Raw genomic sequence first — 12,219 nt, 5'->3', positions numbered from 1 at the left:
TTTGTGACAGGAGGAAAATTGGAGCAGATCTAATTCTCTATACAGACAGGAGTTGGTGTTTTTCATCACCAACCATCATTGTAAGGCCTTCATCACAGTGGATGTAAGTGGTACTGTTCAATGTTGTTGATGCAGGTTATCACATTCTTGGGCACCTGTATAATTGAAGCCTGCTTGAAACAGTTGGGTAGCTCACTGCCGAAATGAGAGATGAAGAATCACAGTAGACACTCCAGCCAGTTGAATGGCACAGATCTTTAGTACTTGACCAGGTTCCCCATCTGGGCCAGGTAGTCCAGACCAATCCTGAAGGCTGCTCTCGCATCAGCTTCAGAGACTGAAATCCCATTTTTAAAATGATTTCATATTTCTGACATTAACTGCTTTATAAATGGCTTGAAAGGCATGAGGTTAATTGCTATGTATCTACATTTCCATGCTGAGATTTGATGTGTTGTACCATGTATAATGAGCTGCTCTTTTAGTGTTTATAGTTATGGAGCTTGCTGAAAGGGGATTTAGTTTTTGTATGCATAATGGTTCCAGCTTTAGTTAGTATTTAATATCTCCTCAGTCTTTTGTTACACTAAGATCTGTTGAGCATTTTGAATGATATTTTTTGATTGAATATTCACAGGTTTACATGTTTTGTTTGATCTAAGTGATTTTCTTGCATTTAACCAACTATCATGGGTAAGGCAGAAACAGCAAGACTGATGTGAACACTAGTTAAACAAAGATGTTTACAGAGGAAATGTATTGAGGCATTTGATTTCAAATCACATTTTACTGCCTCTCTTTAAAGAGACCAGCAATAAATTTGACTTTGGCTTTGGTTTCTAGAGCCATAGCATTAAGAGGGTCCTGTTTAATCAATGATTTTGCAAGCATTGTTAGTGAAGGCAGAACCACAGAATACCATTTTCAATCAGAAATGCCAAATGTTTGACCTGCATGGATTTTAACTGGATATGCTGCCAAAAAATGACTGGGTATAGTGGCTAGAACAAATGTATTATATTAAAAAAGACATCCATGTTTGATGAAAACTAAAATCAAGCCTGAATATGATCTGTGCTGGTCAAATAATAATAATCAGACAATATATTCAATATAGTACTCCAGAATGTGTAATGCTGCTTGCCTAACTGTTACTTTACAGCAACACTTTCACAACTCAACAAAATAGGAAATTATTCGGATTTGCCTTTCCAGAACAATACTTCAATTTAGTGAATTGCCAACCCATCATGAGAACTGTCACTTACAGTGTGGTCAAACAGCACGTGATGACCAGTGCACCAGTGCTGTACTGTGGTTTGACCAGCACAGATCATATTCAGGCTTGATTTTAGTTTTCATCAAACACGGATGTCTTTTTTAATATCCTCTTCACATATTTTCAAGACATCCTAAAGCACTTTACACCAAGTGAGGTCCTCTTGTAATTTAGTTATTGATGTATAAATTTGGCTGTCATTGCTATTACAATGAGATCCCTCAACAACATGATAACAGTCAGATAATCTGTCCACCTACAGTCACTGGGAATCAGTCCTCCTCTGAATTTGTGCATGGGATTTTGTACATCCACCATAGAAAAGACTTTAGTTTAACTTTCACCTGAACAGCCTATCATGGGCCAAATACTGGAATTTCAGGTATCCACAGTCTTGTTTAAAGGGTGCTTTGACGTCAAGAAGCCCAAATCAAAGGAAATTGTGTACGTACTGCCCAGCACACAAGGTGGTTGCTGGAGGTCAGTCATCCCAGCTCTAGCATAAAGCTGCAGGAATTCACTAGGGACCCTCTATGTTAAGCATCTGCATATAATGTTCTTCCCTCTCTCATAAGATCAGAGTGGGAATGTTGGCATTGCAGTATTGAAATGGAGCCAGAACTCCTTGTTTAATAAAGCAGTCTGTGGCCAGCTGCAAGGTTAGATTGTCCTAGAAAATTAAAGTAGCATTCATGCTGTATGGCGTCAAGAGCCCTTTCTAAGAAGGGAGAATCGAATAACCTTCCCTTGTTATTAGCCATACTGAAAATCGCCTAGTCCTTTACAGTTAGACTCCAAAATAGTCTCAGGAAACTAGAAACATAGTACCAGCTAACAAGTTATACAATTAATATTTTGTAGCTAGTTGCTAACCTCCTGACTAGTATTTTCCAACATAAAAAAAGCCCTCCATTTTGAGCACAGCTCCAACAAGACTTAGATTGTTACCATTGAGAACAAGACCACCTGCATGATAGACATACTTTATATCCCTCTAAAAATACCCTTTTTGCTCTACAGGTGGAATGTCAAATACACAATAAGATGTCCTGTACCTCATTACCATGGTTTCTTCAGCAGCATACTAAGTCCTGCACCTTCATAACCTAGAAGTATGAGGTGGCAGGTGCATGGAATACCTGCATCAAGTTGCACCAACTAAATCAAAATATTGGAACTCCTCCCTACATAACAGCATCAAGTATCTTCACCGTAGGGATTGAAGTGATTTAAAAGGCAGCTTAGCTCCATCTTGAGGACACCTTTGGGTGGACAATAAATCCTCAGCTTAACAAAGATGCTCATGTAACATGAATACTTTCAGTATCAGAATCGGGTTTATTTTTACTGACATATGTTGTGAAATTTGTTTGTGGTACAATACAGTGCAATACATAATGCTAAATTACAATAAGAAATGTATATAAAATTTTAATTCAATACGTAGTGCAAAAAAGGAGAAAATAGTGCGTTAGTGTTCATAGGATGGTTCATTGTACGTTCAGAAATCTGGTGAAGGAGAAGATGTTTCTAAAGTGTTGTATGTGTGTCTTCAGGCTCCTGTACCACCACCTTGATGGTAGCAATGAGAAAAGGGCATGTCCTTTGTGGTGGGAACCCTTACCATAAATGCTGCCTTTTTGAGGCATCATTGCTGAGGAGGTTAGTGCCCACGATGGAGCTGGCTGAATTTACAACCCTCTGCAGCTTTTTCTGATCCTGTGCAGTAGCCACCCCATACCAGACAGTGATGCAACCAGTTAGAATGTTCACAGGGTATATCTGTAGAAACTTGCTAGAGTCTTTGGTGACATATCAAGTATCCATTACGAGTTTGATACTTTTTTGAATGTTTGGTTGAATATTCTGGGTAAATAAATAATCACTGTTCTGTCATTAATACAGACGGCACTGCAATGTGGGCTTCCTGCTGCAACTGGTTCTGTTTGGACAATCAAACAATGGATGAACCTGAGTACAATTCTAGAAGGCAGGCATACACTAATGCAGGCTATAACTCTCAGTCATCTTCACCTGGATTGGAAAACACATGTCGAGCTTGTGGTTCTCAATTTGAAAATGCCTCACGGAAGGTACGTACATATTGTAAGATAGAAATTAAAATTGAACTAAAGCAGAAGTTGCAGGTTAGAAATAATTTTATTTTTTGTGCTGTTTATTCTTTACATTTATTTCTTGAGAATGGAAGCAAGTTGGAATGTAAAACAGACAAAGGCAAAAGGCAGGTATATAAGTTAGCGTCATGTCTAGTTGCAAAAATGTTTGAAGCGATCATTGAAGAAGAAATAACAAGACACATGGATAAAATTGGTTCCATTGGACAGATACAGTATGCAATGAAGAGACAAGTTAAGAAATATCTTAATTTTATTTCGTTGTTTCATATGGGGCATGGGCGTGTCAATAGCACCTCCTGTTTGTAGTGGCCATTTTCATGGTTTTTTTTCTCCAATTTTCCCCTCTCTGCTAATGTAATCTTCCCTGAGCATGCTCAGTGTGAACCAGATATACAATGATTAAATAATTTATCAATGTATCTTAATTAAAATTAAATGCAGATATCCAATGATGGGCACATTTTTTTTTATCTTGAATATATATTCAAACCTAATCCTTTGACTGCCCTATTTGGTATTGTTGGAAGGAAAGATATCATTTTGAAGACATCTGATTTGCACATCCTGGCTTTTTTCTCTCTTATGGCTAGGAGGGTGCTTTTGTTTAAATGGAAGGATGCTGTTCTGCCTAATCATGCTCAGTGGTTACGGGATGTTATGGCATGCCTAAATTTAGAAAAGATTTGTTGCTCAATTTCAGAATCTAACCAAGATTTTCAAAATTCGTGGGGGCCGTTTTTAAATTATTTTCATAATCTTTGACTTGTTGTACAGAAGTTGGTTAATAGCATATTTTATTATCTGGTAAGTTTTTTTTTCTTTTTTTTCCCCAAACAGCTTCGACTTTGGTAGTGGGTGTAGATCTCTTTTTTTAAATAAAATTGTTTATATTCTAATACACAAATCAATCTAATCTATATGAATATAGAGTAAGGAGTTTGTTAATGTGATTCAACATACTGTATCTGGTATTATTATAGTTTTTCTTTTGTTTTATAATATGTATTCTCTTAGACTCTGTATTCTATATAGAAATCAATAAAAAATATTGGAAAAGAAGAATATATATTGATGGTTGTTGAAGCAACCTTTAATTCTAAAGGACAACGGGTTGTTTCTTCTCAGTCAACTCTATGTTAAGCATTGCCTAGTCTGGCTCAGTGGTACTATCTGACATGGCACTCTCTGCAATCTTTTCTAGTTTCTACTTTGAGCCCTCCTCTCAATAATATAAACATTCCCTTTTACTTTGTCTCTCTTGTGAAATAAACAAATTCTACTCCACAATCCCATTCTCTGTGCTGACGCATCCAATCTTAAAATCCTGCCCAGAGCTATCAAAGGGATGGACAGCCAACAAGTCATGTCCTAGTGGCAGGTTCACTATGCAGTGTAAGCTTAGGAATAAAGCTGTTGTCCAGTGCAAATGTTCTTGGTTCAGTAATAACTGCATATTGATGGACTTCTGTACTTCTGAGTGGGTGATCTTGTAAAACCAGAAAATATCTAGGATGTACTGTGGCAGTGACATATGTAAAACTGTATTTACTCTTGTCTAGGTCTTGCAGGCTTGGTAGACTTGCACAAAATGGTGAAGGAAATCTGCAGATCAGGCAGCATCCATAGCTGTTTCCCCTGGAGTGAAAAGGATGAGTGGTGACCTGATAGAAGTGAATAAAACTGTAAATGGTATAGAAAGGATAGGTAGCTAGAATCTCTTTCCCATAGAAGGGGTATCAAAAGGGGTATCAAAAACAAGAGGGCATGGATATAAAGTGAATAGTGGGAGATTTTACCTAGGACCTTAAGGGACAATTTTTGTACAGTGATGTCTGAGAAGCATTGCCAGAGGAGGTGGCAGAATGATTACTCTGTTTAAGAGGTATTTAAAACATTGGAGCAGAATTAGGCCGTTCAGCCCATCGAGACTGCTGCTCTGAACTTATTAACATCCACTTTAAATATACCCAGTTACTTGGCATCCACAGCTGTCTGTAGCAATGAATTTCACAGAATCACCACCCTCAGGCTGAAGAAATTCTTCCTTATCTCTGTTCTAAAGGGATATTTTTCTAATCTGAGGCTGTGCCCTCTGGTCCTAGATTCAAATACACTTTTTCTAGGCCTTTCAATATTCAGTAGTTTAAAATATCTCCCTCATTCATCTAATCTCCAGCGAGTACACGCTCAGAGCCATCAAGCACTTATTTGTTAACCCATTCATTCCTGAGATCATTCTCATAAACCTCTTCTGGACGCTGTCCAACTCCAGCACACCTTTTCCTAGATATGGGGCCCAAAACTGTTCAGTCTCCAAACGTGGACTGACCAATGCCTTAGAGCCTCAGCATTATATCCTTGCTTTTATATTCTCATCCTCTCAAAAGGAGTGCTAAAATTGCATCTGACTTCCTTACCACCAACTCGAGCTGCAAGTTAACTTTTAGTGAATCCTGCACCAGGACTCCTAAGTCCCCTTGCACCTCCAATTTCTTAATTTACTCATTTTGTAATAAATCTGTGCTTTTATTCCTTCTACCAAAGTCAATACATCTGCCACTTCTTTGCCCATACTCCTAATGTCCAAGTTTTTCTCGCACATCTCCTGTTTGCTCAAATCAACCTGCCTTTCCACCTATCTTTGTATATGCAAACCTAGCCGCAATTCTGTTATTCAGATTATTAACATGTAATGTGAAAAGTAGCAGACCCAACACCGATTCCCGCAGAACACCATTAATCTCTGATAGCCATCCAGAGAAGGAAACCTTTATTCCCAGTATTGCCTTCTACCAATCTTTTGCCCATCTTAATATTCTTCCTGTTTATACCATTGGGTCTTATATTGTTTCATAGCCTTACATGTGGAACTTCGTCAAATAATCCAAATCAACAACCTTCACTAACTCTTCGTTGTCCATTCTGTCTGTTATTTCCTCAAAGAATTCCAGCAGATTTGTGAAGCACTATTTCTCCTTAAGGAAACCATGCTGACTTTGGTCTATTTTAGTGTGTGCCTATAAGTACCCCAAAACCTTATCCTGATAGACTGTTAACATTTTCCCAACCACTGAAGCCTAAATTCCCTTTCTTTTTCCTCCCTCCTTTCTAAGAGTAGAGTGACACTTGCAATTTTCCAGTCCTCTGGAGCCAATCCAGAATCTAGTGTTTTTGAAAGGTGACTACTGGTGCTTCCACAGTCTCTTCAGCTACCTCTTTCAGATCCCTGGGGTGTAATCCATCTACTCTAGGTAACCTACCTACCTACCTTCAGTCATTTCAGCTTCTTTAGCACCTTCTTATTGACTATAGAAGCAACTATACTCATTTCCCCTCTGACACGTCGAATTGCCTTCCGCAGTGAAGACTGATGCAAAATACTTATTGCTGGGTCACCATTTATTTGTTCCCTATTATCTGTCCAGTGTCATTTTCAAACAGTTTTGCCTCTTTTTTGACTCTTCAGATATCTGGGGAAAAAAAGTTTTGCATTCTCTTTTATATTATTGGCTAGTTTATTTTCTTATCTTTTCTCTCCATATTGCTTTTTAGTTGCCTGTTTTGGTTTTTATAACTTGCCCAGTCCTCTAGCTTTCCACTAACTTTTGCATGTATCTTTTGCATTTATGCTGTCTTGATTTCCCTTGTCAGCCATATGTGTCTTTAGAATACTACGCTCTCCCTTTAGAATACCTCTACTACTTCTAGATGAATTGACCCTGCACCTTCCAAAGTTATTGTGTTCATTTGCTGATGAGACTCTGAACCAGGAGACAGAACAAAGCTGGAACACGGAATAACCATTACTCAGCAAACCATACCACCAAAAGTCAACTGTGCAACAGACCATGATGATTTGAAGGTCACAAAAAGTAGTCGAGTAGTTGTCAAGAGCAATGATCAATCAGAGAAAATCAGCCTGGGATTGGTTGACAGCCAATCAATAGACATTGGTTGCCTTCTGTTCGCCATAGCAGAATTATTCCCAGAAACTCCAGCCATTGCTGTTCTGTCATCATCTCTGCTAGTGTCCCTTTTCAATTGACTTCAGCCAATTCCTCTCTCATGCCTCCGTAGTTCACTTTATTCAACTATAATGCTAATACATATGATTTTAGTTTCTCCCTCTCAAACTGCAGGGTGAATTGTATCATGTTATGATCACTGCCTCCTAAAGGTTACTTTACTTGAAGCTCCTTACTCTAATCTGGTTCATCACACAACAGCTAATTCAGTATTGCCTTTTCTCTAGTGAGCTCAAACACAGGTTGCTCTAAGAGCCATGGATGGGTACTTAAATAGGCAAGATGTAGATGGATATGATTCTAATGAGATCTTCACCTCCCTCAGCCCCTATCTTCCACCAACTCCCTTCACTACTGAGCAGGTGAGAAGTGCCCTGGGTAAACTCAGACACGACAAAGCATTGGGACTGGATGGTATGAACCACAAGATCTGAAGGAGTGTGCTGAGCAGCTGTGTGGAGTTGTCCACCACATTTTCAATCTGAGTCTCACCCTAGAAAGGGTCTCGACTGTGTGTAAAACAACGTGGGTGGTCCCAGTACCCAAGAAGGGCCAGCCAAAAGTCTTGAATGATTACTGTCCTGTGACCCTGACCTCACACATCCTGAAGACCTTAGAGAGGCTGGCCATGGCTCACTTCCGACCCCTGGTCAGATCAACCCTGGATCCCCTGCAATTTGCCTACCAGGAGTACATTGAGGTTGACGATGTACCTGCTGAACAGAGCCTACTCCCATTTGGATAAGCAGAGCAGCATTGTGAGGATCATGTTTTTTGATTTCTCATACAGCCCTCATTGCTTGGGGAAAAGCTCCATTCAATGCACGTCAGCACTTCTATTGTATTCTGGATAATGGACTACCTACTGGCAGACCACAGTTTGTGCATCTTCAGAACTGTATCAGACATTGCTATAAGCAGCACTGGGGCCCCACAGGGGACTGTATTGGCTCCCTTCCTGTTTACCCTGTATATCTCAGATTTTAGATACAACACTGAGTCATGTCATCTGCAGAAATTCTCTGATGACTCAGCAATAGTTGGGTTTATAAAGGAAAGACGCACGGGAGGATGAATACAGGGCCCTGGTGGAGGACTTTGTCAAATGGTACAAGCTGAATCATCTGCAGCCCAACATCAGTAAGACAAAGGAGATGGTGATATACTTTAGGAAGACTAAGCCTGCAATGCTCCCTGTTACTATTTTTGATAGTGTGGATGTGGTGATGACCTACAACTACCTGGGGGTGCACCTGGATGACAGACTTGAGTGGAGCACCAACACAGAGGCTATGTACAAGAAGGGCCAGAGTCCCCTTTACTTCCTGAGGAGACTGAAGTCCTTTGCAGTATGCAGGCCTCTCCTTTGCATGTTCTACCAGTCTCTGGTTGCCAGTACGATCTTCTATGTGGTGGTGTGCTAGGGCAATGGCATCAACATGGGTGATGCCATCAGGCTCAATAAGCTGATTGGAAAGACTGGCTCTGTTATGGGAGTCAAACTGGACACACTGGAGGCTGTGGTAGAACAAAGGACCCTACAGAAAATCTTGGCAATTCTGGACAATGTTTCTCACCCTCTGCATGCCACTTTGGCTGAACAGAGGAGCACTTTTAGTAATAATTTTAATGTAGGTCACATCCGGAATTTTTCCGGGTAGTGGACGACTTCCTCCCACGCCGTTCTGACGTAGTTGGAATTCACATATGAGGCAAGTTACAGTAGTGGTTTGCCATTGCCTTCTGTCGGGTGAGTTTTTTTTTCCAAAGAGGTCACCAGCTCTTAACCCCGCATGGATGGAAAGCATGCCGGTGGGAAGCTGGCTGGATTTGAACTCCGGAACCTCCACTCCACAGTCCAGCACTGATGTCACTACGCCACCAGCCGGCACTTTTAGTAATAGACTCAGACAATTGCGGTGTTCCAAAGGGACATGAGGTTATATTTATCCTAGACCATTGGGCTCTATAATGATTCAACCTATGATGCCCTCTTGTTCGACTAAGGTAACTTAATTTTTTATTCTTTCTTGCGTCTCTTCTAATTGTATATCTTTGCACTTGTAATGCTACTGTGATGCTGTAATTTCCTTTGGGGATTAATGAAGTATCTATCTATGTATATCTAGATGGAATTAGTGCAGACAGGCAGAAAGATTGGCATGCAATGAAGGGCCTGTTTTCTATGTCAAACTATTGGTCCAAACTCTTGCTGAAGTATGTTGCAAAAGTTGTACGTACTGTGCTGATTTCAACATCAATATTTGATTGCTGGGGATTAAAAGTAAGTGTGCTTGGTGGGGAATTGTTAACTATTTAAGTTTCCTCACTTCATTGGGATCTTAAGACATATTAATGTCTCCACTGTTGCTTTAACTTAATTCCCGAGACTGTGTGCAGGGCCATGATACTTTTGAATCTGTTGTATATTACGTTTACTTAGCTCATGAGAATGAGCCTAGCTTTTATATTACTTTGGAAAGCTTACTGAAGTATTATTAAATATTTTAATAATTTGCACTGGAGTTTGAATCTTTTGAGGGAAATACTGACTGCTGCTTCCGGAAAAAAAAAATCAAGGTGTCAATCCTTTCCAGCAAAAATAATTTATTCATCTGTTTATTTATAATTTTACTCCTGAAGTGTTTAAACTACTTGTCAAAAAACTTGTCAAAGTTATTGTAAAGCTACTTCTCAAAAAAAAACTTGAGATATTTTGCTTTTCTAATCTTGAGTGAAAACTAGTTAGTGTTCTCTCATTTATGTGCCGAATGAAGCCTCAATAATATTTGATTAACGATGACGTTGACCTTCAAGAAGATATTCATTAGCAGTGAAATAATTTAAGACACACCTATGAATCTTAGTTTGTTTCAGATGAATATGTGTACTTTATCATAATGAAACCTGTTATTCCAGTCTGAAGTTTAGTTTTAAAAAATTCTTTTAAATCCGTTGAGTCATTCTGTTTGAAAGCTTTATTTATAAAAAGGTATCAGTTTTCTTTTATTTCCTATGTACTATATGCAGTGTTTAACAATGTGAGAATATGACATAACCAAAGAACAAAAGATATTCACCTTAAAAGAGTGAGGGTGAAAAGAGGATTCTTGCACCTGCACATGCCCACCAATATCTTGTGAATCGAATCCAGGCTGACTAGTGTATTACCAGGACCCTTGCATCTTTGAAGGTGCCACGTTTCAGATATAACATTAAACTATGGACCCCTGTGCACTGAGGTGGTTGTAAAAAATCCCCTTATACTATTTAAAGTATAGAGTTACCAATATTAATTTCTCAATCAACATCACTAAATATATTGTCATTTGGCTGCTACGGGAATGTTTGTGCAAGTTACTGCCACATTTGCTTCATTATTACAGTAACCATGCTTCAAGATTCTTTATTTGCTTTCAAGTGCATTGAAATCTTGTGAAAGCAGGACTAAACTCTACCGTTTTCATTTTCCCTCTGCCACTGTTGCTTTTTCTTTCTTCTCTTCATACTTTTTTTACTTCTCATCTTTACTTTATCAATAGCACTTGTTATTTTGGATTTCTGTCCAAATAAGAACTAGATATTCTTGGTACCTCGGCAAGGAAAGAGAAACCAAAGCTGTAAATTGTTTGCTGTTCCTATTCAATCAGGAAAGCTTTGCTGTGTGCTACTTAAATAGGTTTCCACCTGATTCAGAGTTGTAATATTAAAGGCAGCAGAATACTTGTTGCGTCATGTGTTTAAAATGACACACCCAGTCTTTTATTTTAAAATTGCCCTCATTGGTATCATGTAAATATAGGGACCATAATCATCCATATCATATATGATCTTCAGGGCCATTATTTTTGGCATCATTAGAAAAAAAATTAAAGCCGATATCCTGTAAGATCCCACGTCTTTCTCTTTCAGTCCAAAAGGATGATCTGTGTGGAGTCAGGGAACTTGAGTGAGGTCCTAAATAAAATTTCTCATCCAAGGGGGAAGACATGGAGGATAATAAGATCAGGAAGGGATTTGTTGACAGCATGAAAATGGGGTATTAAGAAGGAGGAAGTGTTGTTTGGCATAAGGTTTGATAAATCCCCAAGTATGGATGAGATCTACCTTAATGATATTGGAAGCACAGGAAGACATTGTTGGGGCCCTGACAGAGATATTAATATCTTCATTGGCCTCAAAAGTCTGGAGGATAGCTAATCTTTTAATTTAAGGATGGCAGCAGGGATAAGCTAGACAATTACAGGCCAGTGAGTCTTGCGTCAGTGGTAAGGAAATTACGTTAGAAAAGCTGAAAGGAGAATATTTTGTGTATTTGGAAAAATGGGAGCTGATTAATATTAGTCTGCATGGCTTTGTGCAGGAGAAATCCTGTCACACTGCTTAACTGAGTTGTTTGAGAAGGTTAAGGTGCATGGGATTCAAAGTGAGCTAGCTAAATGAATTCAAAATTGCCTCACCACCTTAAAAAAAACACTTAAAATTTGTAGGGTGTGCCTTCCCCTATTCACAGCCATGCTGATTAGCCCTAATAAATCTATGCTTTTCCAGATGAGGGTTGATTCCATCCCTAAGAATATTCTCCAATAGTTTCTGTACCACAGATGTGAGGCTCACCAGCCTGAAATTTACACAAAGGAACAACCTTGGTTATTCTTCAGTCCTTTGGGACCTCACCTAAACCAGCAAAACACAAGGGTCCTAATGCAAGCAAATGTGATTAGTGTAGATGTTCAAAAATATCATCATGGATGTGGTGGCCATTGGGCCCTGTTCT

The 12,219-nt window shown here is 39.1% G+C and overlaps 1 protein-coding gene across 2 annotated transcripts in view; it reads left to right on the top strand.

The window, feature by feature from the left end:
* The window catches only part of LOC140187782 (E3 ubiquitin-protein ligase rififylin-like), a 51,976-nt gene that overhangs the window by 23,694 nt on the left and 16,063 nt on the right, over positions 1-12,219 (top strand). For both annotated transcript variants that reach the window (XM_072243498.1, XM_072243497.1), the window contains one exon: positions 3,185-3,372. In XM_072243498.1, coding sequence (XP_072099599.1) covers positions 3,196-3,372 — 177 coding nt within the window. In that variant the 5' untranslated portion in view covers positions 3,185-3,195. The remainder of the gene's footprint in view (positions 1-3,184; positions 3,373-12,219) is intronic.

Source organism: Mobula birostris, chromosome 25, assembly GCF_030028105.1.
Source record: "Mobula birostris isolate sMobBir1 chromosome 25, sMobBir1.hap1, whole genome shotgun sequence".
Classification (NCBI taxonomy): domain Eukaryota; kingdom Metazoa; phylum Chordata; class Chondrichthyes; order Myliobatiformes; family Myliobatidae; genus Mobula; species Mobula birostris.
This window is presented reverse-complemented; position numbering and strand designations above follow the sequence as displayed.